The sequence below is a fragment of the Boleophthalmus pectinirostris genome, unplaced genomic scaffold (genome assembly GCF_026225935.1).
Source record: "Boleophthalmus pectinirostris isolate CB_2022bp ecotype Guang Dong unplaced genomic scaffold, ASM2622593v1 HiC_scaffold_6, whole genome shotgun sequence".
In the NCBI taxonomy this organism is placed as follows: Eukaryota; Metazoa; Chordata; class Actinopteri; order Gobiiformes; family Gobiidae; genus Boleophthalmus; species Boleophthalmus pectinirostris.
Window position 1 is genome coordinate 18042961 of NW_026571447.1, and position 24775 is coordinate 18067735.

General features: G+C 35.8%; 3 protein-coding genes across 7 annotated transcripts in view; 2 read left to right on the forward strand and 1 right to left on the reverse strand.

Annotated features, from left to right (window-relative positions):
- ncalda (neurocalcin delta a) overlaps window positions 1–4061 on the forward strand; it is a 43715-nt gene extending 39654 nt beyond the window's left edge. The window contains exons 4-5 of the mRNA XM_020937293.2: window positions 510–629; window positions 1988–4061. Of these exons, the coding sequence (XP_020792952.1) occupies window positions 510–607 (98 nt within the window). The 3' untranslated portion in view covers window positions 608–629; window positions 1988–4061. The remainder of the gene's footprint in view (window positions 1–509; window positions 630–1987) is intronic.
- Window positions 4062–4438: 377 nt separating this feature from the next.
- grhl2a (grainyhead-like transcription factor 2a) lies at window positions 4439–14356 on the reverse strand. Its single transcript, XM_020937587.2, has 15 exons — window positions 13910–14356; window positions 12994–13177; window positions 11899–12258; window positions 11709–11761; window positions 11246–11450; window positions 10818–10929; window positions 9830–9924; window positions 7753–7911; window positions 7196–7253; window positions 6301–6440; window positions 6165–6202; window positions 6006–6097; window positions 5744–5829; window positions 5602–5666; window positions 4439–5230 (listed from the first exon to the last, which is right to left on the reverse strand). The coding sequence occupies exons 1-15, from the start codon at window positions 13921–13923 to the stop codon at window positions 5116–5118; spliced, it is 1776 nt and encodes a 591-aa protein (XP_020793246.1). The 5' UTR covers window positions 13924–14356; the 3' UTR covers window positions 4439–5115.
- A 3215-nt stretch (window positions 14357–17571) lies between these two features.
- Window positions 17572–23642, forward strand: LOC110171800 (14-3-3 protein beta/alpha). 5 transcript variants are annotated; one of them, XM_020937588.2, is made up of 6 exons: window positions 17572–17731; window positions 19402–19699; window positions 19837–19957; window positions 20998–21155; window positions 21249–21344; window positions 22526–23642. In XM_020937588.2, exons 2-6 carry the CDS (start codon window positions 19409–19411, stop codon window positions 22565–22567), a joined length of 708 nt encoding a protein of 235 aa, XP_020793247.1. In that variant the 5' UTR covers window positions 17572–17731; window positions 19402–19408; the 3' UTR covers window positions 22568–23642. The 5 variants fall into 5 exon arrangements, with proteins under 5 accessions (XP_020793247.1, XP_055019222.1, XP_055019223.1 ...); XM_055163247.1 differs by lacking the exon at window positions 17572–17731 and adding an exon at window positions 18410–18524; XM_055163248.1 differs by lacking the exon at window positions 17572–17731 and adding an exon at window positions 18531–18670.
- Window positions 23643–24775: the final 1133 nt, after the last annotated feature.

The following is a 24775-nucleotide window of genomic DNA, read 5'->3' on the forward strand; positions in this document are numbered from 1 at the left end:
AGATTACATATGTAAACATATATTTCAATAGAACTTAGGAGGTAATAATATCTGATTACATGTCATTTCTACTTAAAGCAACTGAGAATTATTTAGTTTTCAAAGACATTATTCCTGTAGTTAAAGGGCAGGGGCCAGTGGAGGAAGAAAGGGGATTTTGTTTGTTTTAAATAACAGGAACACACAAATGGACTGGTTTGTTAGAGTGGTCTGTTACAGAAGAAATGTCAGTGCTGCCATCTGTTGGTGAAGAGTAGTAGTAACCACAAAGTTTACTAATTGTCCAGTTTTATTTACAAGAAATGAAAACACCAAAATGATCTACGTCACTATGGTTCAATCATATAATTTTTTTAGAACAATAGAAACAAAAGCTAAAATGACATGATCTCAAACTGTCTCTGTGTGTGTGTCCATGTTCATGTGGTTGTTTTGAATGTCTCATGGTGCACTTTGAGCTTGTGTTTCCAATCTGTTTTTTAACATAAACCTAACCCCCTATGTTGCAGGTAAATTGTCTCTAGAGGAGTTCATTAAAGGGGCGAAGAGTGACCCGTCCATCGTGCGTCTGCTGCAGTGTGACCCCAGCAGCGCGGGGCAGTTTTAGACCAGAGGCATCAACAAACTCTGTAAGGCTCCTCTCTCTCTGCTCCTACAACACAAACACATCCGCCCATACCTGCCTCAATAACACCAGAGAACACAACCACCAGAGGGGTAAACAAAGACAAAAACAATAGTGGCAGATACACACTGTAAAACATGGCATTTTTCCAAATCAAGTGTGTTATGTATTCTAAATATTGATACTTTCATTATTTTTAATTGTTGCACATTCGCTCAAAATCTGCAAAACATATTTGATTCAAATGGATTTCTACTGCCACCATAGTAAAATTTTAGATATCGTATAAATACATTCTAAATTTAAAAGTGGATACTTGATCAAATGGACATTCACCGATTGACCCGGTGTGCAGAATTTTGATATTTTAAGTAATTTTAACTTCCACTGTGAAGTTAATACTAACACTTTAGTCCATACAAATTCATTCTTGTGTATTTGTTTTTTTGTGGTTTTAGCTGACTGACGTGTATGTAATATTTCCTCATAACTGTGCTGAAGTAGAGACTTAATTTAACTTTCTAATTTATATTCACCACAACATCACATATGAACAAATACAGCCAAAATTGTACTGACAAATAGTGACAAGGATTATCTGAATTTATACTTGAAGACTTGTTCCACTGGGGAAATTGTTAGTACAAGAAACAGCTGCAGTTGAACTGGAAAAACAAAAAGTATTCAAGATTCAAGGAAAGGACTAGTTTTTCAGTGCGTGTGAGGAGCGTGCAGGATGTGGGATGGGTCATCTTTTTGTTTAGTGAACTGACATTGGAGATGATGTAGGTGGCCGGAGGTGTTTCTTTGTCTTTTAAAGTCTCTGTATGTGGGCTTTGACAAGTGTTCTCCTCTTCTTCTCTTATTGTTGCTTATGTAAAACTTTTTGTTAAAATAAACTTAACTTTTGCTAACTTTAAAGGAATAACGTTTAGTTAGTCTAATCTTTTTTACACTAGGGCAAAATGTTCAGTTATGCAGCCCACAAATAGACCTGTAATTATAATTATATATCAGCATATCATTAAATAAATGACAGCTGGATCAATATATGAAGGGTCTTAATATTTATCGCGTGTCGATTTTCTTTACAATAGTGTGGAAATTTTTATTATTTTAGTTGTAATATAATATAATTTGAGATGTAGACGCTTGAACAAGTCACTTTTTTGGCTAATTATTGCTTCATTTTGCCATTTAGTTGTTCCCACTCTTTTTAATAATTCTGTATATTAAAGCCTGGGTTTAATGCTATAATCTTGATACGTTTATTGCATTTTATACCTGTAGCAATATATCATGTTTTGTAACTAGCCTACTCAGTTTCTCCTACATCGTAATTAAATTCATGTTTCTTTACAGTTGCTTCCTCGGGTTTCTCTTGAACCATGACCCTCCTTCGCTGGAGCCGATGATGATAATGACGAAGATGATGAAGAATGCAGCTGAAGTGAAAGAACGAGGAGTTATGCACTGAGGACTTCTACTATTGGCTATAGGCCTCTCCTCATTACTGTAAAACCACAACCCAGTGACCCCTTGGCCCTGTTAATATTGACCCCTCCCACCCAGAACAGAAGCTGGATATGAACAGTTTCTTCCTTTAAGTATTCTAAGTTCTCTCTAAGTCCTCCTCCTCCAGACAGTGGACTTTAACTAAGTTGTAAATAGTACAAACTGGAGTGTGTGTATTAATGTCTTTGTGTGGTTCTCTGTGCCCCTAGTGGCTGTAAAGGGAACTACAGTGCTCCCCTATCACTCCTACAGTGTATCATAGTGGGCGAGAGACAGAAACCAAATGATGGTTAAGGCAGAACTATTTTATAAGTGGACTTGTGAAGAGCCTCCCTTCACTCAGTATTGCTTATCCTTCTTTTCTACTGTGATAATGTGTCTGGTGTATTTTTTTGCAAACTTGATAGACTTGGTGCATATTTTGTGCTGGGACAAAAAGATATGTATACGTACTATAATGCTACTATGCATATGCTCTCTTATCAGTATCAATTGTATTTTTATTCTTCACAACCTTTTCTTTTCTTTTCAGTGGAAACTCATCACATCGCTTTAAGAAATAGAAGACTTGTCATTTTAAAATCTGTCCGTAGTTCAATTCAAAGTGTCTACTAATACACAGCTATAGTATTTTCCATTTGAAAAGTATTCTGATGTTTGAACAGAGTGGTGAATCAGTCCCCAAATCATCAAACAAAATGAAATATTGAGTTTTTATCATTCGTCTACTTTTGACAAATGTGTTACAAAAGGTTCTTTAATTAACTTTAAGTATAAAGACACTTGAATTGATCTACTGAAAAAGTAATATTTTACTACTATCATATGCTGTAAACTGTTGCTACTGCAGACATTCAAAGCACAACTTTTCACAATGTATTTTCAACTGCACCAATGCCATTATCTTAAGAACAGAACTATAGACTTCAGACACATATGCATGACTATCCGCATGTTTACAAAAGGCCAGTCTCCATTGCTTTATTCTAACTAGTGTGTGTAATGTAGTCAGTATTGTAGTCACTGCCAAAGCTGACCATATCAATTTGGTTTTAGAAATAAAGTGGAAGAAATACCATTGAAAATGCATAGTGATTCTCAATTGGTGTCATTTCAGGGTCAGGAATCTTTATCTGTAACCATAGTAACATAATGACATAATCTTTGATTGTGTAAAATGTATTTAAATGAATTAAATGTTAACTTCTATTGTTTTTAAGAATTTTTTTCTAGCAGTAACACATGTTAAAGATATTTTACAGATTGCCCCATCATTTTTGAGTTTGTGTACATAATTGTTTTACAGTCTTTCTATTATAATTTCATATCAACAAACCATGCCACACTTTAGGGGACCCTATCTCACCAGTTGAGAATCTAAGCATATGCCTGTACATATGTATTTAAACATTTTCAGACACACAACAGTGAAAGTGCCCACATGCTTATATTACTTTTACGTCACCGTTTCCAAAGAGAACAGACTCTTGTCATTCTGTATAATTAGGTCCAACCCTGAATGTACCGAGTGTTGTTTTTCCAGATAGAAATGCTTTGAATGTTTTATGAAATAAACTACTGTTTAGTTTTGTAACGAAAGAAAAGACACACAGAGTAATTACTAAAATGAAATTGCTTTTATTGTATTTTTATTATTTTTATTAAACGTCAGGTGTAACATTTCTGTCAAATGCAAAACAGCATCTTGTGGTAAAGTGCCAAATTAATACAAGAACAGTATTGTATAAATTTATACTGTACAATTGTTAAATGTTGAACAAAATGTTTGTAATTGTTGCATTTTGTAGGTTTTGTATCCTGTATTATTTAGTGATGGCTGTCTTTTCAAAACACAGGACTGTCTTTTGGTCCAAATTGAATAAGGCAAGAAATAAATTTACATCTTTGTGTGCAAGACAAACTGATGTCTTAACTACAGCTCATCAACTTCACTTTTCTTTACACTGTGTTCCTGCAGAACAAATACTATTATAGCAAATAGTTTGTAGTATAAATAAAAGGAACAGCCACATGGGACTATTTTCTATAGTGGCCATTTTCTGTACATTTAGAAACCACAAACATTATACTCAAAACTAGAGAGAGTCTGATATACGGGCCCACTATTTTTACTTTTTAGTGTATCTGCCATCAGCCTTCAATCTCCAGCATAGGTCAATATTTAGAAGAGACAACTGCATAAAATGTGACTACACAACTCTCTTAAAGGTTTAATGGTAAAAAAGGGGCTGTGGGTGAGTTTGTAGTGAATTTAAATCACAAAAAAGCACAGATGAGTGACATTATACAAAAGTATATTTATTTACCAATTTAAAAACTGTACATTACAGCAGACTTGAAATGGAGCATAAAAATCAGTGGAAACAACACTGAATATTGCTGGACCAGTTATGAGTCCTTACAATCATGCCATGACTGATTTTTGTCACTCAGAAGAAGACCGCAATCAACAAAGTGATGAAGCCACGCAGTTTAGCCACATCCAGGACTCTTAAAGACATCTCATACAGTCACAAATGCTACTTCACAGTGGCACAATAGGCCAACATCTCACTGAATAAAGGGCACTACCAAGAAAACCTGGGCCTACTTTTAATGCAAAATATACAATATGGTACAAGACATTCTCTGATGTGTGTGAAGAAAATGAATGAGACTGAGATTTTGGGGGTTCGGGCTTTACATTATTTCCAAATCCAGCCACAAGGGGTCATAAAATGTGTGGTCAATTGTCATAACAGGGGCATTTTTCCTATAAAATCCTTTCTGAACACACTTTGAATGCAATTAAAAAATAATCACAAAAGCAAGGAGTTTGAAGCCACCTTCAAAACTCACTTCTTGTGATTTCATGCAATAAATAAACCCTTTGAGTCCCATATGAAGGATTGTGTGACCATTGGCCTTGAGACTTGAGAGGCAGTGGTTCTGGCAGAGCTAACAGGACATCAGAGTCATATCTCAGAGAGAGTGACTCGTAGTGAATCTGCAGACGCCTCTATGGCCAAAATGAAGGTGTCTTCATTGGAGTAGTGTTGGATAATGTTGTCATCCATGTTCACCAGGACCCTGTAAAGAGACAAACTAAACTGTTTTAAATGGTGTATGAAATGTATGGACAAAAAGTAATTCAAAGTAGATAAAAATTAAAGATGTGTTATTTGACTAATAATGTACTTATCTTTAATATATTATCTATATAATGGATTATGCAAAAACATCACAATATAGGGTATATAAGTTGATAAAACTGTAGTAATTATGCACATATTTCAAGAATTTTTAGTGAATCACTCATTTATTTGAATAAACTCAGGTACTTTCTGTTGCATAATTTGGTCATATTGTTTTAATGTCACATTACATATTTAGTCTGAACATAAAGTCAGAACACATTGCTCTGGGTGGAGCCATAACACTGTAACTTGAAATTCACTCACCCTTTTTTGCTTTTCTGGTATACCTTTGCCATTTTGTCAATGGGCACGGCATATTTCTCTGATATCTGTGAGAAACATAAGATCCTGATAATATTGGCCATAAACTAATGTAAAGGCATTATTGATAGCTTACTGTACTTACTGCTTCCATGAGTGCTTTAAGAGTTGGTGTCCGCAACATCAAAGCATCAAAAACTTCATCACTCTCTTTCCTCACATACAAAAGGACTAAGAAAAAGAAATCAAAACAATACACATTTTACACCTTTTTTTGTTTTTTTGGTTTTTTTTTTTTTTTTTACAAGAAACAACATCTAACCAAGTAACTTCAATGGTTTACCATTTTCTGTAGATACCGGTAATAACATAGGGGTAAAGTGCTTTGAAATATGAGCTTTTCAAACCTCTTTTTTCTGGTTCAAGTTTGGGCCTCTTCATCTGTGGCGGGCAAAGGTCCTCCTCTGAAACACACGAGATTCTCCTCATCTTCACACTCCTGCACAAAGAACAGAAACACAATGTACACTGGTATGTCAAAATAAAAGCTTTATTTTTCCACTTACCCGTCACTTTCAACTTCTTCTGTGTTAAAAGCGAAAACCTAGGAGTCAAAATGATGCAAGTTAAATACAAGATATTACATTCAATTATTTTAGGTTAGTGAAAAATATTTGTGCGAGTGTGATCTGTGTGTCTAACCTGTCCCGACCGCTGCAGGTTACCAAAGTGGGCGTCCGGGATGAACAGGACCGGCTGGGAGTCCAGATCCTGCTCAGGTTTCAATACAGTCGTGTCAGATCTCTTCACTGGAGCCTGAGACATACAACTGCCACTTTTACCTGAAGCAAAGTTTGTTACACTGTAAGAAACATGCTGCATTTTTAATAAACTAAAAATTTTGACATTCTCTCATAGACACAACTGGGTAACATATGGGCTGACTTTAAGTTTTAATCCTTTTCTTATATGTAGTCACTGCTTTATGAGTTTAAAATGTAAGGATTACTGTATTACCATAATGTAACTTACAGAAAAGTAAAGTTATATTAGACTATTGATACTGTACTGCAGCTGATGTCATCAACATTCGCTGGGAGTGTGAAGCTAACTGCTGGCACTGCTCTGTCTGAAGCTCTGATAATTTAGACTTTAATCTGAGCTTTATTTTCACACAAAATGACCATAAAGAACTGGCTTAGCTGGAAGAACAACAGATAAGTTGATGTGTGCTGCTAAACAAGTTCCTCACAAATCAAAAAAATTCAGCTAGCATTAGCCAAAAGTTTTTCTCTCACTTTGTTGTTGAAAATAAAACACTTAAATAGGACCATGAACGCTCGTACTGATCACACACTCCTGAAAATGTGTTGTTTAAATCCATTTTGTATTTTTTCTTAAGTTTTCAGAAAAAAAACTAAAAACTTTTTCTGACATTCCACTACAAAGACATACATGTAGAGTCCCCCCAGCATGATTTCACTGCAATATTTATACATTTTTGCATTTGAAGATAAGATTTGAATCAATATTGTCCTCCTGTAACTGTGACATAACCACTATAGCACACTGTAGAAGACATGACTAAACAACTCACCCTTTGTCCTTTTTCGGAGCTGCTTTTTCTCTTCATCGCGAAGCTTTCTCTCTGCACCCTGTCACATAAAGCATAAGTCTCCATGACAACAGAAATATGCACACCCATCTAAACATCACCTCCATGTGCATTAGAGAACCGCATTACTGTTTTTTTCATTTACAGAGATCATGTCTAGGCCTGTCACGATAATAAAATTTTAAGCATAATTCTGAGAAATATCAATAACAAAAAAGCAATGATCTCAGTAAACAATTTTAATCAATAAAATCATTAAAGGTCCTATATAAAATTGACTTGTCAGTTTTAAAGAGATGTTATAATACTGTTACTTTCTCAAAAACACCTGGAGTTGTGTTTTGTTTCATTCACATATGTTATTTAATTTATTTAATATAGATTGGAAATTCCAGAGCTGAAATTATCCAAATGAAATCCACTTTCTAATGAAAGTGTATGGAGTAAAAACACAATTGAGCACTTCCTGTATTACCACGTGACATCACAAGGTGTATAGTTTTTATCGTGACAGGTCTAATCATGGTTTAAATCTGCACCTTATCACAGAAGACCTTGATCTCCGTGAATGCCCGGTGGATGGGTTTCCGGTTGGATCCATTGTAGCTGTATGTGTCGATCTGGATTTTCAATGGAGTCCCTTTAACGCCTTTTTGTGATGAGAAGTCTGTGCTCAGGCAGTTGACTGAAATAAACACCTGCCAGATAAAGAACAGGGTGTGTTTAGAGAATATGTCATTGTGTTGCTGCAATATATCTGAATTCTATAATAATTTGTATTGTATTTATCATTTATCAACTATTATGCCAGTATGTTAAAAAATGCGGAACATCTCTTTTTTATGTGTTTAATGTCTCTAGTTTGTGTATTGTCAAATAAAGACTAAACTAAACTTAAATTGCAGATTTTTATTTTAAATTGTGTTTATGAATGAGTTTTGTTTTACATCTACTGAGGAAATACTTCAGTTCACTTTAGATCAAGTCCATACAGGCAAAAGATGGTATTTATGAAAAACTTGCTTCACCTTTTATATACACGCACACATAAAAAAAACAAATAATTACAAATAATTATGTTATTCTCTCACATTAATATGTGACCCAACACATTCCCACGAACAATTATGACAAACCAATATCACCAATGTAAACTATACCAGTTAAACAGGATTGACAACTCCAACAACAGGTCCTGGTATAACGGTAGACTTTCCTCATCAACAACGAACAGCTATTTTCCCACTGCACTCGGTCGTGTCTAAACCCGCAACAATCGCAATTGGTTTGAAAAGCCCCAAGCACAAAATCCACCTACACTACCTCCATAGACTGCTGTAGACTGCTTGCAGTAGCCTCTGTAAGCGAGTGGAAAATGTGTTACATTTGTGTGAATGTGAAATCCTTCAAAATGCTGTTGTGAAAGTAAATGAGTTCATAGGGGCACAGTGAAGTGTTGTGCTACCTGGGACAAACAAACAGAAAGGCAGGATCCAGGAAGCAGCTAATGTAAAACGCAATCACTAAACTATGTGTAGAGGATGAGAAGCAATGCCTAGCAACAGTAAAAAAAACCAAAAAAAAAACAAAAAACACACAAACTGTAATTTAAGTCAGTCATCAAAGAGTTTGATAGGATGGAAAGAATGACAAAACAGGAACAATAATGCAATATAACCCAATAAATTCAACAAATAGTCCATATTTAAATAACGCCTAAAATTTTACATTCACATGTTACATCAGCACTGAAAAAAATTTACAATCTAAATTAAACATCCTATATTACGCAAAGTTGACTTCTGAGTTTTAAGTCATGTTAGAATGCAGTTCCTTCCTCAAAAACATACATGAAGTTGTATTTTGTTCCATTCACAAGTGTTTGAGTAATCCTTTTATTATTAGTCTGTCTACATCTCCAAAGATCAAAATGCTCCGTTCCACCTTGTGATGTTGCAAAGATCTCGTCATCACACTAACAGCTATCTTTTACCTTTACTACAGTAGAGACTGGCAATTCCAGGACTGAAATTATCCTAAAGTTTTAAAAACACAGTGGACCACTTTCTGTATTTTCACAAGACATCACAAGGTGAGTGTTTTCAGTTTGAGAGAAGAACTGAGAGCTAACTCCAGACATGTTTTTGATGAGGAAACATTATAATAACATAGATTAGGAAATAGAGTAATATGAGCCCTTTAAACTAAAAATAATCACTGAGGAAATTTCATTTTTTGCATCGTTTTTATGAACACGCACTTTACAGACAATAGTAATAATAATAATAATAATAATAATAATAATAATAATAATGTGTGCATCTCGTTTCTAGTTACACCACAGTTCTTACATCCTGAAAGCCCTTTCTAATCCATTTGTGTCCGCACAGTAAATATTCATCAGCAAACATGCACAGCCACATTTACCACTTTACGTAAACACAAAAGCTCCTGTTTATTTTGGTTTGGTGATTGTAGTTTTTGTCTGCTTTTTCAACTATCTCAAAACAAATGTGGTGCCCTCAGCCCCTCAGTAAGAATGGACAAAAGGATGGGAGTGAATAATGTTTGTTAGTTTTGTTTTGGTAAGCCCAAGGATATAACAGTTGACTTCACCTTGGCTTCTTCTGTGACGTCCCACGTGAAGGAGACTGCGTTGTAGGCGATTTCCTCAACATTGGAAATTGTACTGAAGCTTTCTTTATAGTCAGCTGCAACAACAAGAATACAAATACAATACATAATTTAAGTCAATGAGATGATCCACTATAGTTATGAAACACAATGAAAAAACACAGTGACTAATACAACTACAGTTAAGTAAACTACTGGCCAATTACTTTTAATAACAGGATTAATTAACCTTGAGACTGTAAATTAGCTCCGCTGTATGAAAAAGAACTCATAAGACCTTCATGACATGATAATAAAAATATAATGTAAATTAGACTCTACACCCAATACCTGCTTGACCCCTTCCTCCTCTATAATAATAGGCCTGTTCTACACCCTCTCCTGAAGCTAAGCTCCTATCTGTAAAAGTGCAGGTCTGAGCTTGTCTCCTGGGATTGTTCAGGAGATGGCGCTCATCCAGGCCACACCCATCTCTCTTGTTAACGTCTATGCAAATGCCAACTCAGTAGCTGCCTCTTCTCATGGATCCTGTGGGAATCATGGACTGACAGTTATTCAAATTGAATTTTCACATAAGATGACGAGTGCCTTTGAAGGATTGCCTCTTGTTTACACTTTCTTAGACAGCTTCTGGAGATTTTTTAAATTATGTAAAAATGCTTTAACTTTAGAGTGGAGTGGACTTTAATTGGTGTAATAGAAGTTAGTTGTAATATAAAATATAAAATATAAAATATAGTGTCAATATTGTTTTATGTAATTGGTTATTTGTTGTCTTCCAAACATTTACAAGTGTTTTCTCAATATTAACATGTCTAACAGGGTCTTTAAAAAATGACAATATATATTCCTTTTAATAATAGGCCATTAACCCGAAATACATTAAAACATGTATTGTATGCAAGTCTATATCCTGCAGTGATATCTAGAGTCACCATTAGGTTACCCTTGGCTCTCCTACTTTTCTTACCTATATCTAGAACACGCTGTTTGGCTGTGTGTTGTCGTGAATGCCAATATTTCCAGTTCTTTAGCTGCTCATCTCTGCACTTGTCCTCCCCAAAAACAACCATGATGACACTCTGAAAAGGTAACAGGAGGAAGAAGAGGAGAAGATTTACCAAAGCAAAAAAACAACTCCAGTGTTTATAAACCTGCCACACAGAAACATACTCATGGTTAGAGCTACTACATGTAATGATTGGGACTGTATGGTCTGAATCATTTAATTCTTACACAGAACAATGGATACAAATATAACTACGGTTCTATGAATCCTGGAAAGCAGTGAATTATTCCCAGAGTCATTCACTGTTTTCAGCACCGGCCTCTGGTGGTCAGTAGGGATGAACTAAAACTTTACTTTGCATATGGTCCCCTGACTCAAGCCCCGCTCACCTGTACCACACTGTCCTGTTGTACTTCTGCCCCTCCTCCCTGGTTATTCCTAGACGGAGATGCTCCTCTGGTCTGGAGTTTTACCCCCTGAGTGTGAGACAGGGTCAAAGGGTAGAACTGCCCACGGTTCAGATATGCCATTGGACCTTCTTCATGTCGTGGTCGCAAAGACATACTGGCCTCAAGGCAATACAGGAAGCTATCACTGCAAAAAAATATAATTTAAAATAATTTAAATTCACCCTGTTAGTGAAAAAACAACCTCATCAAATGCTGATTTTACAATATGCTTTTTGAGGGGAAAATTTACTCATCAAAAAAAAATCTCAGGTACCTAAGCTTTTAATGTAAATACAATACACTATATATATATATATATATATATATATATATATATATATATATATATATATATATATATATATATATATATAAAAGAAATGCATTCAAATAGACATCTTACTGTGAGACATTGTAGTGCAACTGGTTGGCTCCCCCAGAAGAGTTCTGATACACCTAAATTAATAAACATAGAAAAAAATTTTATCCCTTCTTTTAAAAAAAAAAAATTATGTCAGTAGAAATATTAGTGGACATATTTAGTCATTACTCCTTGAGTAAAAGAAAACTGTACTCTCTGTACTAGGCCTCACCTCATCCTCGTAAGCACTGTCGGGAGTGCTTCTCTGTTCTTCTTTCAGGTACCCAGAAAACAAGTTGTCATATCTATTTTGTTCATACGGCATTCTTATTGGGTCCCTTAGTTCTTCTATGTAGGCATTTGCAAGGACAGTCTGAGCTTGTGCTTTGACCAAAACTGTTCCACCTCGGTCTTTCCCACTGTGTGTATGTGTTGGTGCAGTCAGAGGTCCGTAGTGTTTTTTTGAATGGTCTATGGTCACTGTATCATGTAATGACAGGTTCACAGGCATGGAGTTCAGAGCTTGGTCTAGAGTGTCGTAATTATCAAGAACCGGTGGTTTGGGGTAAGCAGTCTTTTTGTCTCTAGAAATCTGGAAATGAAAAACAAAAAAATATATAAATAAATCAAAATTAAGGGCAAATAATCCATTTACGCAATTTATATTACGCAGTGGTAAAGAATTCATTGAACACTTTTTTATGACCTTCACAAAGCTGGAGTTTTTGTATCAGACTGTCTAGTCTCCCTCTTACCAAATTTATTTTAGATAATAATGGAATATTTTGTGGAGGACACCATTTTGTTCAGCCCTAAGTAATAAAGTGCAACTTTGATTGAATCTTCTGTAAAGCTATCTGGTGCCATCCAGCGCTTTAACAGCATAAATAATCATCAAATCACCAAAAGATAATATATTAAAATAGATACTGGATTCTGCCCACCTCTATTGTTGAAGAAATACTTCAAAATACAGGAAAGAATGAACAAAAATCTATCAAATTATTGTTGAGCGATTGCAGCTATGATATGTTCATTATTAACTAAGGAAGACAAAAAAATATTTTACATCTCAGTAAAAACAATATTTGTATGTTTCACATCTCTCAGATATACAGCAAAATACTTCAAATAACTCAAACTCATTCAGCAAAAAAGTTTGTCTAAAATAATGGCCTTTTTTATTCATTATGTAAATAATTCATTAAAAACTTCAAATTATTTCAGATATCAGATTGTGCCTGAAATTACATAATAGTGACATCACACTAAAACACAACAGTGTGACCTCCCACATTTTTAGAGCATATATGTCTAATGTGTGTACCTTGTAATAGTCGTAGAGTATGCCCAAAGCTGCAGCACCCTCGTCATCCCCATTAATGCTCATCATGGCTTTGGTGGCAGCTGTCAGTGGGTTTTCCAGGTAGCTCTTCCAGGCCTCATCATCACTACCACTCAACAGTTGTCGTGGAGATGCTTCATTTGGTACTACTACCACAAGTCGTTTACTGAAAAACCCATACGAAGAAAGACACAAGACATATTGAGCTGTGTTAGTGCAAATCTGTTCTGTCATTAACAAAAGATATGTCTGCCAAGCTAGAAAATCAGCCTCAGGCTGTTTCTCACCAAACCTGCCCCAGTCCCATGTGACAATGTTTACATTAGGAATTAACATGATCTTCAATGGGATGATGGGAGGTGCGCAACCTTTTCGTGAGATTACATACACACACAATTTAAATGACACCCCTCACATGCTCTATGTTGAACTCTAACAAGCAATAAGAATACCCTTCTGTTAAATAAATGACAAATTAAGAAAATAAAGTGAAACAAGTGTTACATGGAACAAGACATATTATGTTGGGAGATAAAAGAAACCAAAGTAACTGAAATTATAATTTAGATATCCTAAATCATAATTTTAAAAATATGTCCATTGTTAAATATGTAACATGTTGAAAGATTTACATGAGTTGAGGTTTAATAGCCTACTGTTAAAACTTTCACCATCAGTTGGTCTATATATTTTTGGTAATTTTAGGAACACACCCAATAATGGTAGGCTATTTTTAATATTAAGTAGACCGATTAAGTAGACTATAACACACAGCGGTGACTGTAAATTACTTAAAAAGGTAACATTTACTCTTAGTCATATATGACTCAAACATCTTTAAGTTCCTCAAAATGAACTTCTCAATTTGCAAAGAGCACACCTTTAATTGTTTCCTTACCTGTCCACGTCCATGTTGCTGCTGCTGCTGCTGCTGCTGCAGGACTCGCGGGCGCTTTGTGGGACTTGCTTGACCGGACTTTCTAGTTTTGGTGCAGGTCACACTTTTAATCGTCTGGATATTATCTACAGAGCCAGCACATGACAATCTGTGTGGATTTGCCCTTTAGTATTGGAACCAACACGGCTCCGAGTGGTGGCTGTAAACGAGGAAAGGTGTGCTGTGTGCTGATTGGCTTAAAGTTTATCGCTCTGCTTCTAATTGGTTTAAACAATTGGAGGACGTCTTTTTATACGACGAATCTTAAATGTAAAGTTAAGTTATAGAAATAATTGCTTTTATTGTTCGTCGTTTCCTTTAGGCTACTATAAAAATAAAGTTAACCTGTAAAATCCACGTGTGGCCTGCATTGTAACACCTCACACACCTCTATCTGGCTTTTGTGTTTTCGTCAGTCATGTAGCCTTCGTATGGTATGACATCTTGTGGTAGATAGTTTGTATTACAGCCGACCGTCAATATCATACCTGCCTATAAACAGTGAAGTCACTGAATAATAGTAGATACATGTACCGCATAGATATACATATTGAGAATACTAATTTTGAGTAACTGTATTCCACTGCGATTACTCTTTCATCTGGTGGTATTCAGAATACAGTTACTTTACTGAAAAAACAACAACAAAACAAAACAAACAAACAAAGAAAAAACACTACAGTACTTCATCATTCAATTTTGATTTTGAACTGCACAGTATTGGTGAGGGAAAAAAGAAAACACAGCTCTGAATACATGTGCGAATTTTGTGTCTAATTAAACATTAAAAATAAAAAATAAAAAAATTATAATCAGGCTGTTTGTAATTAGGTCCCATAGTTAGGCCCGAGCGTCAGAAGCTGGTGAAGGGCCTATTAGTATTACAAAGCGATGCTCCTAGTGGCCAGGAAGTGAAATGATGCGACGTGACTCGCCTGTAGTGACCAGGGACCCTGCACATAGAATCGTTAAATTTGACACAGAAATAGGGGCATGCCGCACATGCCCCACACATACCCTAACCCTAACTCTGTATATATAACTGTAACACTATAATATAATGTAAATGCAGTAGCCTTTCTGACTGGACCATGTATCAGAATAAGTTACAAAGTAAATTTTATTGCAGGTATAAATATATGTTCAAAGTATTCTTCCTGTCACTGCCTGTCAACCTGTCGCTACACTGGGAAAGGCCAAAGCACAGACTAGATTTGACCACTTTTTTCCCTATCTTTCCTCCAGTACTTTAAGAAATGCTAATTATTTTAATGGTCTTGTTTTTCTTGTCTGTTCTCCTCAGACTTAAATACTAGGCCTAAAGACATTCAAGCAGCACTTAGAGAGAGCAAACATCTGAAGGCGCCAGTGCCTTCAGAGCTGACCCATGTTGAAATATAAGAAATATTGTTTTTATCTGTAGGACATTTGGATCAGCTTGAAGATGAATTTTAACTAATTGCAATGTTTCAGATAGATTATTCCAATCTAACCAGACTTTTCTTATGCAGGTAATAACTTTTAATCTATGGTTAGTTTAGCTGCTTTGTATTTTTGTAAACATTGGATTTCAATCAATCAATTGATCTTTATTTCTAGAGTCCTTTACAACATCCAAGGTGACCAAAGTGTTTTCCAAAATAATAAACACAATATTAAAACATGCAAAAACATTAAACAATGAAATAAAACATATTGTGCAAAGTGTCACTGCATTACTGAGCCATTCTGAATAGATAAGTTTTGAGCTTGGATTTGACAGGCCAAAGTCTGTGATGATGCTCATATCAGGAAACAGTTTGTTCCAGAGTCTGGAATTGGCGAACAGAGAAAGTTAGCCCAGTGTTTGAGCCTGGATATGTATAGCTATCCTTCTTTTTAAGATATAGGACTACTTGAAATTGTTGTACTGTGGTCAAACATCCCCCTTTTGCTACTATCCAGTGATCATATGCAATGTTTATTTTCCTGCTATGGACACTGCCATCATTACCTTATCTCAGTCCCCAAAAGCCCCAAACCTGTATTCATGCTGGCCCAAACAAATTAAGACATAAGTGTGACACCTATACATGCAACCATATACTATACTGTGAAACATACCAGTACTTGCCAGAGGCTAAAGCTATATCTTGGTTGGCTTAGCTACATAACCCTGACCCAAATATATTTTAATTGACTATTGTGCAGACCTTAATGATTTGTCACTGTTGTCTTTTATTAGTACTGATGATATGGAAATGATTTACCCTCAGGATTGTACCCGTGTATTTTTTTTTTGTGTGGCTACCTATGTAAACATATTTACTGATCTCTGTAGTGTTTAGGGTATGAATTGTCTAATTAAATATTTTCAAATTTGTACAAATATTTTCCCTTGTGGACCAACAAAGTTTGTAATTATTACAATTATGACTACAAAAGACCAAAAGATACTCTCAGTCTTTGCTTCATTAAAAGCAAATCACTGACTTAACCAGTTTCACTTTGAGAGGCATGGGGTGTACCCAGAGAGAGTCAAGTCTTATGGGATCTATAGTACAAATCTGGGTAAATGGCAATATTTTGTCTCCAAAATCAGCCTCGGCATTGGCTTGCCCAGTTGCAGCAGATAAGATAATAAATAAGGGTGGTACCTCAAGACTAGTTGAATGGGGCGTTTACGTTACAATCGCTGGTTGCAAGTGTGATTAAATTTCTCAGATTACAGCAAGATAACCAACCTTGCTGAAAACCTACCAGACAGGATAGACAGCTTTTAGTTATTTCTGCGTGCATTGTCTGTTTATTTGAATGTTTTTAGGTGTCTTATCCCTGGATGTTTTAACTAAAGAACTACAGATACTTAGATTGATGTTATCAACATTTCCTGGGGGTGTGATGTTAACTATAAACACGCTCTGTCTGAGGCTTTGTTAGACTTTAATCTGATCTTTATTTCACCACATAGCATGTCAACTCTCATAGCATTATAATGACAAACTAGCTAGCATTAGCCAACAAGTTTCCAGTTAGTCACTCTCACTTTTCTGTTGAAAATCAAACTCATAAACAGGACCATGAACGCTTAGCCAATAGATCACAGGCTCCAGAAAATGTGTTGTTTAAAACATGTTTTGTATGTTGTATGTATGTATGTATGTATGTATGTATGTATGTATGTTGAACCCCATCGGCGTGATGTCACTGTAAAGTATCAATAGTGAAACCTAATTTAAACTAATTAGTAGGCCTATAATAGTTCTGTCTTGAAAACTAATAGTATTGTTATTTAGGCTAATATAATATATAATTAATGACTAACATCCAATATAATTTTTAAGAATTTACTGACAAAATATCATGCACAATGTCGTGAATATAGGCTATTAACTGGCTAAAGGCAACGAGCTAGGACGACGTGTCTTTGCTTAGGCCTAGGCCTATTAAATGTTTTCAATTTCAATTCAGTGACAAAAGGCCTATTCCATTTGAACGTATTTATGAAATATTAAATAGGCCTATACAATCACGGACTACTCAAGTAAGTCAACTAGTCGTGTGCTGTAGGTAGAAACTACAGTTCCCATCAGACCGTAGCACACGGTTGTCACGGTTACCTTTGACGTCACCTACCTCCAACTCATAGAAATGCCTCTAGCTCAGGCTCAGCCTATACAATAGACGTGTGCAGGTCGTGGCTGACACCGGTGCGAACATAGGAGATAGGAGAATCCCGTAGACTGCACTCAGACGAGTCCAGGGTGCATTGCTGGAGAGGACTCCAACATTTTAGTCATCTAGGTAAGGAAAAAGGCCAAAATGCATGAAAAAGATCCATTATAAGCCGCGTAGAATCGAGTGGCATGGGCAACTGTGTTGAATAAATGTCACTATCGTTTTGGCCAGGGTTAATGAAAGGCGTGCCATCTCAAAAACAACTAAAACCGAATAATCGAGCTAAAGCAACTTGTTTTAAAATATTGAGGGTTGAGTTCTGGACTCTTGACAGAGTTTTGCATGTGCTTGTGCTGAACTAAATCGTCATATTCACGAAGTGGCTGTTGTACTTGCCATCACCAATGTATTACAGTTTTTTTTAAGGAAATCGCCTCCTAGTCATGCGGTTTCAATGTGCTCTTCATTTTACTGTGCTTTTTTCCATTCTGCATCAACAGTGTTTATTCCTTTGTACAGTCAGCTTAATCTGTTGGTAAAATGCTTAAGGTACAGAAGTTTTATGGTCTAGTATATACAGGTATGCATGGGTGTGGTGGCGAAAACACGGGCCATTACCTTCATTATACATGTGCTTGCACTGTCCTGATTGATGTGAACATTTTAATGATTTACTTTGCGTCGTGAACCTGTGATGTCTACTTATCATTTGATAGGTATACATATTGACATATTAGCCATATTAATCAGAGACAGGTATTAAGTAAACAGATGGTCAGAACGCGGAAGTAACTTGAAGTGTAATACCACGCGTTGTCCATAGGTGGACAATGTGTAGAATCACCAAATGTTTTGTTTAGCGCTGGTGAGGTGGGTCCATGTTCTTCTTGTACTTCGATGAGTGGGCCAGTAACCGTCAGTAAGTTGCCCCTAAAACCAAAACCAATACGCGGCCATCTCAGCTTTTAGGGTTCACAGCAACATTGTAGAGTTATATTTATGTAGCCTATTATGTAGAACTAAACGTGAAATCAACTTTTTGCTACTCAACTGTGTGCCAACAAGGTAGGCTATTTGCAGCTTTTTGATCAAAATCACAGTGTGGGCCAGTGACTACTACAATTTCGAGTGCTATGTGTAATGAGAAACACCTGGAACCTGAACACCTGGGTATAGGGGTGGAGCATGGAGTGTGGAGACCCTAGACCACTTGGCTCCAGACCCTCCTCCCCCCCTCTCCACTCTCCTTCTTTCAATCTGAAATGTGGTTGTGGACCAGGCTCGGATACAGATCTAAACTGACTGAAGGTGCATTAGAGTTTCAAAGGGGTGCAGACATAATACATTTCTGTTATGTTGTATTACTTTAATGGGGTTGCAAACGTTTTAACTGAGGATGTTTTGGACCCTGTTGTGTGAGTTATTCCCTCTTAAATAATTTCAACAAATGTAAACTCCAAAGGAAACATGCAATACCCTGACTGCTCTAAATGATCAGTTATTCAGGTTAATTAATTTTGACCTTTCGGTTCTTAGATAAATGAGTCCGTCTGTCCATTTTAAGTCTGTGAAAAATTATAGGAAAGCTTTTATATCGAACAGAATGACCCAATAGATATCTGATGTGACTGCCCTGCACGGCTAAGAAAAAAAGCATGCAATGTTTCTCAAATATTTAGTTAAGGATTCTGAGTACTAGCCTTTTTTATTTATATACAATCTAATATTAATGACTGACTTTTATCTATTTCAACCACTGCATAGATGTGATTTTTAGGTTTTTTGTGTCCCTACAGAGCAACCATGTCTGACTGTAATGAAATGATTTCCATGGCCAAGCTGGCTGAGCAGACAGAGCGCTATGAGGACATGGCCAGCACTATGAAAAAATACACAAAGATGAAGAGTCAACTCAGTGCAGAAGAGCGAAACTTGTTCTCAGTAGCTTACAAAAATGTGGTGGGTGCTTGTCGTTCTTCATGGCGAATTATCTCCAATGAGGAAAGCAAAGCTGGTGAATATATGAAGAATGTAACTAAAAGCTACAGGGAGGAAATTGAAAATGAGTTGAAGAAGACTTGCCAAGAAGTTTTGGTGAGACACATTTCCTAATGATTAATTCTTACAACAAGAAGCTGTTGAGATGGTTATGTGGAACTCTTTGTCAGGATTAGACTTAAAATATTTGCCCCGTAACATTTCTATTTATGGTTTTATTGTTTCTTGGACAGGATCTCTTGGATGACCCGTTGATTCCTAATGCTGTAAATGATGACCAAGTGTTTTATTATAAAATGAAAGGTGACTACCACCGTTACTTGGCTGAAGTGGCACCACAAGATGACACTGAAAGTAAGCTTTTATTCTGTGTATTTTAAATGCATATTATTTAATGTGTCCTTACACAAGAGTTTATTTAGCTAAGAAAAATGCATCTTACATGCACAGAGTACACACTGACCTGAAACCAGGATGAGGCAGACTGTGAGGTTAACTTTATTACTCAGCATTGCGGTAGCAATTTCTTTTCCTCCCCTTTTCTTTTAAAGTGGGACTAAAGACCTAAACTCTGTCCACGACCACATTTCAAATGGAGCTCAACAGTGGCCACCCCCCAGTTCTGGAAGTAAATTTCTCATTACTTTTTTCCCATAGACTTTTTTGTATGTGGTAACTAATTACCACTGCCATTTATAAAAAGCATTTCACCGAACTTTGAACTCTTAATAAATAAATAAATATAAATATATATATAATATATATATAATATATATATATATATATATATATATATATATATATGTGTGTGTATATATATAATATTTGCCTCTTGAACCAGCTGCAAATGAGCCACTTTTAGCATAACAGTGAGTGTCTTATTACTTTTACCACATACACACACACAAAGGATCATGGTATATGTAGTTTGTTCTTTTCTATAGCCATTGCTGCACCATAACAATGAATTCAGTTTAATTTAATTTGATATATTGTGATGGCCCTTGGCCCACGGTATTGTTCTTAGACTTTTGATGATACAACATCACAATATTGCAGTTGTTGTTATATCCGTAATAATTACCAAAAGAAAGCATTAGGAAGAGTAAACAATGCTATTAAAACACTATTTGGGCTACAGAGTGTAGTAGAGAACAAAAATGTATTTAGTGTTTAGTTCCACTTTAAATCTGCCATCCAGAGCTCTGTTGGCAGCTAGTATTAGCAGTACAAGTGGCTCTTTCCTACCTACTTGGAGACAAGTATGTCACAGCAACACAAAGTTTAAGTAGGCTGTTGCGCTGTCATGGTCCACAGTTGAACTTTTTGACTATATAATTTTGCAGGGTGTTGCTCTTGTATCTGAAATTATACTGTTGTATTTTAATTCCTAGGCAAGTCAAAATCAGAAGAGGCTTACAAAAAAGCCTGTGAAATCTCTGAAAAGATGCCCCCCACAGACCCCATCCGTCTTGGTCTAGCCCTCAATTACTCAGTTTTCCAATATGAGATCTGCAACAATGCTGAACTTGCGTGCAGTTTGGCTGAAAAGGTATGCATTTTCAATTGTTTACAAAAAAGTAAATGGTACCTTTTGTTTCTTGTTCAACAATGTTCTGAAAAAATACATTTTTGTTCTTCACAGGCTTTTGATGATGCCATTGCAGAACTAGGCAGTCTCAGTGATGACAGTTACAAAGACAGCACACTTATCATGCAGCTTCTGAGAGACAATTTAGCAGTAAGTGGCCCATTAATGCTTTTTATGTTTAAAGGTTCAACTTATAAATTGATTTTTGTTAGCTCTAAGCCATGTTAGAATGTTGATGCCTCATCAAACATACCTGTACGGTTTTGTTTCATTCACACATATTTGAGTAACATTGGTTTGTTAGTTTTTCTACAGTTCTAAAGATCAAAATATTCTTTTCCACCTTGTGATGCCATGAAGCGGTCATTTTCAAGTTAACAACTACTTTTTACCTTTTGTTCAGTAGAGATTGGTAATTCTAGGGCTGAAATCATCTAAATGATTCTAGTAAAGGTGTTTGAAGTTTTTGAAATTTAAAACACAGTGGATCACTTCCCATATTACTACATGACATCATAAGGTTTTCTGTTTGAGAAAAGAACCTAACTCTGCAGGATTTGTGTGTTTAAACATGTGAATGAAACAAAACATAAGTCTAGGTATATTTCTGATGATGAAACGACATATAAAATTGCGTAATGTGGGCCCTTTTAATATCTTGTCTAAGGTCTTTGCCGCAGAACACCTATAGCCACTTTGACTAACTTCATGGCCACAAGGAACTTGTTTGAGAAACTAAACAAAGCTTACACACTACAATATAATAATGAAGAGCAAAATGACAAAAAAAAAATTGCATCTTGTCAGACAAAGCATGTCCCAGTTTCCTATGAAAGCAAAAGCAATCACCAGAATCTCACACATTCTTATTCACATTAGAAAAGACATGTAATCCACTGATTAAACTACAGAGGATACCACTGTATGAAAATACTGTACTTTTTCCAAGGGGTTCTTGGCCTTTTCAACCATGGGACCTTCAAGGATGGTTTTGAATAACTGCTCTATTCCATACTCTGGTGCTACTGTATAAATTCCCCAGCTCACTTTTTAAATTAGAACTGTACTGATGTTATAATGGATTCACTTGTCATCACAGCAGCTCAGTAAAGTGCAGAGGATAATAATTGTTCTTGCTGTTAAAAATGGAAGATGGGTACAATAAAGGTTTAAATTTTATAGCAAAATTCTATTTGCATAAGTGAGTTATTTTAAAGTGATTGTTGTTCATGAGTTCAATGGCAAAAAAATGCATCTTTCACTGGGTGAAATATTTATTAGTAACAAAAAGTATTGGCTTATTTAAACTAATTCAAACCATTGTTTTTCAGCTGTGGAACTCTGGTAACCAGTGTGAAGATGGAGATGAGTGAATCTTCTGACTTCAGTAGTTTACAATAGTCTCCCTGCCTTTCAGCATTCCAGCTCATTTTATGGAGACCTGTTTGGTTATCAATGTCCTCAGGCATTTAATGCTCAACTCCTGTAGGCCGTTTTGAAGTATGAAGGGCGGTAACTAATGATCACTGTAGCAATTATTATTTTGGTTGTTTGCATAGCAAAGGACAGGAATAAGACATTTTTATTCATTACACACATGTTGTGTCATTTTGGGTTATAACTGCACTGTCTGCGTCATAAAACCCCTTCTCTCAGCAAATATCACAGTTTAGTTTAGAAAATGATAGCTTTGGTTGAGAATTATTTCAATAAATTACTGCATTTAAATTTCAGCCGTAGACATATGTAAGGAAAGTGTATTTGCATACTTGAGGTCAGTAAGTGCTTGGACATTTAAGTCACTGTTCATGTCATAAGTTGCTTTGCTGGAAATGTTGTCACCATTTTAGATTTGAGGACATTCTCAACTGTTATACCAAATGCATATTTATACACAGTCTCAACTTTTCTTTACTTTTGGTATACATCGGTTTTACATTTTTAAACCTGAGCAATAAGTGAAGGTGACAGACAAGCAACTGTTGCGGACAAATGGTGACACAAATTAAGATTTAATCCACCCAGGTTACATTTTGCCTATTATCCAAATGTTTAGTTTCTGTTGTTTTAGTGGGAGATCTGCAGCTGTATTTATGTTCATATATTAACAGTAAATTTAAAGAACAAAAACGACTACAGGACTACACTGACAACAGTTCTCCGTTTTGTATTTCTCTTTTGTATTGGCATGTTCCTCTTTGGTTATTCTCCTTTTAGAATTGGGTTCTTTTTAATTATTTAAGACAAGTATTGAGCAAAAGGGGGCTCTTAATTGTATGTGGTGAAAGTAGGTCTTGTTAAGGAACTGTTGCATCTATCTGGTTAGCTTTATCTGTGTCTAGAGGTAACAGGTTAACAGATAAAAACAGGACACTGAAAAGCATTATGTGTTTTGGGGGAAAATGTTTCATTTAAATAAGAATAAAAGTATAAAGAAAGCTCACCAAATCTGGACTTATTTCATAATTGTAGAAATTAGAAGATTTACAGACATGTTTTAGATGATGCCTGAGTGCAATGACCAAGATGTTGTGCAGAATGCTTTTGGTATGCTGGCTGCAAGATGAAGAGTAATGTAGGGACAGCATAGGATGTGACCTGCATTTCTCTGCATACCCATCTCTGGTTTTCAGGTCTTGCAGGATAACAAAAAACAAATTACTGAAAACAGAACTGGGGTTTAATTTACCAGTTGCCACTGATTGGCCTGATTACAGGCACAGCATATCACAAAATAAGCCTGTCTGGAAACCATTCAAGTACATGTAATATCAGTCTAGTAAAGACATTACAATTAAATACATTGTTATACTTTATTTTGTTTATCATGGGGGATTATTACACTTGTGATGAAGGCAAAATCTTAATTTTTAGGTTTTACAATGCAGTCTGGGCAGAAGCAAAAGTGTTGGGCTTAAAAGATGAAAACAAGTAGGAGAAAGTAAATGATGAAATGGAGGGGACCTAGGACAGCAGCCCTGGGGCTCACCAGCAGAGATGGGGAAGGGGATAGAGATTTAGGTTAAATGAATTTACTGCAGCCTGGGAGATGGTGAACAATGAGGAATGGGAGATAGGCCATATAGATATGCTGTTAAACTGAGGAGGATAAGGATGGATTGGTTTAGTAAATCAGAATCACTAGCTATGAGGAGGTTATTAGTGATGATTAAAAGTGAAGTTGCCTGGCAAACCCAGAATGATGTAGGCCTACTATTGGGTAAGTGTAATCTGGACAACAGGCTACAGTTTCTGCATGGAATTGGCACAAACCAGTTAGATATTGGGATTTATTATACATCTTAGTCTATATAGCCTTATGGAGGTTTCTAATTAGCCCATTATTTTTTTTGCAAGAAATCTAACCTATATAACTTAAAGGAACCATATGTAGGATTTTAAATTCCATAAACATGATCCATCTGTTTCCTCTGATATGTTCTATGCTTTTAATGATAGCAGTTGTAATGCTGATTTACAAAAAAATTGTAAACTATTTATGTGATGTTAATAACATGTAAGCAAATAATTGATAGCGCAAAGAGAAGCGTTACATTATTGTTGTTGCTTTTTTTTTTTTT

What these genes read in the sequence shown, in the direction of transcription:
- grhl2a (XM_020937587.2), bottom strand. An exon ending in ACTTGAACCAGAAAAAAGAG is followed by an intron (nt 5,830 to 6,005) that starts GTTTGAAAAGCT and finishes TCTTTTTCTTAG; the next exon opens with TCCTTTTGTATGTGAGGAAA. An exon ending in TTAAAGCACTCATGGAAGCA is followed by an intron (nt 5,667 to 5,743) that starts GTAAGTACAGTA and finishes TGTTTCTCACAG; the next exon opens with ATATCAGAGAAATATGCCGT.
- LOC110171800 (XM_055163245.1), top strand. Translation starts at nt 18,959, where the DNA reads ATGTTGTATTACTTTAATGGGGTTGCAAACGTTTTAACTGAGGATGTT. An exon ending in GATGTTTTGGACCCTGTTGT is followed by an intron (nt 19,021 to 19,401) that starts GTGAGTTATTCC and finishes GTGTCCCTACAG; the next exon opens with AGCAACCATGTCTGACTGTA. An exon ending in ACCACAAGATGACACTGAAA is followed by an intron (nt 19,958 to 20,997) that starts GTAAGCTTTTAT and finishes TTTAATTCCTAG; the next exon opens with GCAAGTCAAAATCAGAAGAG.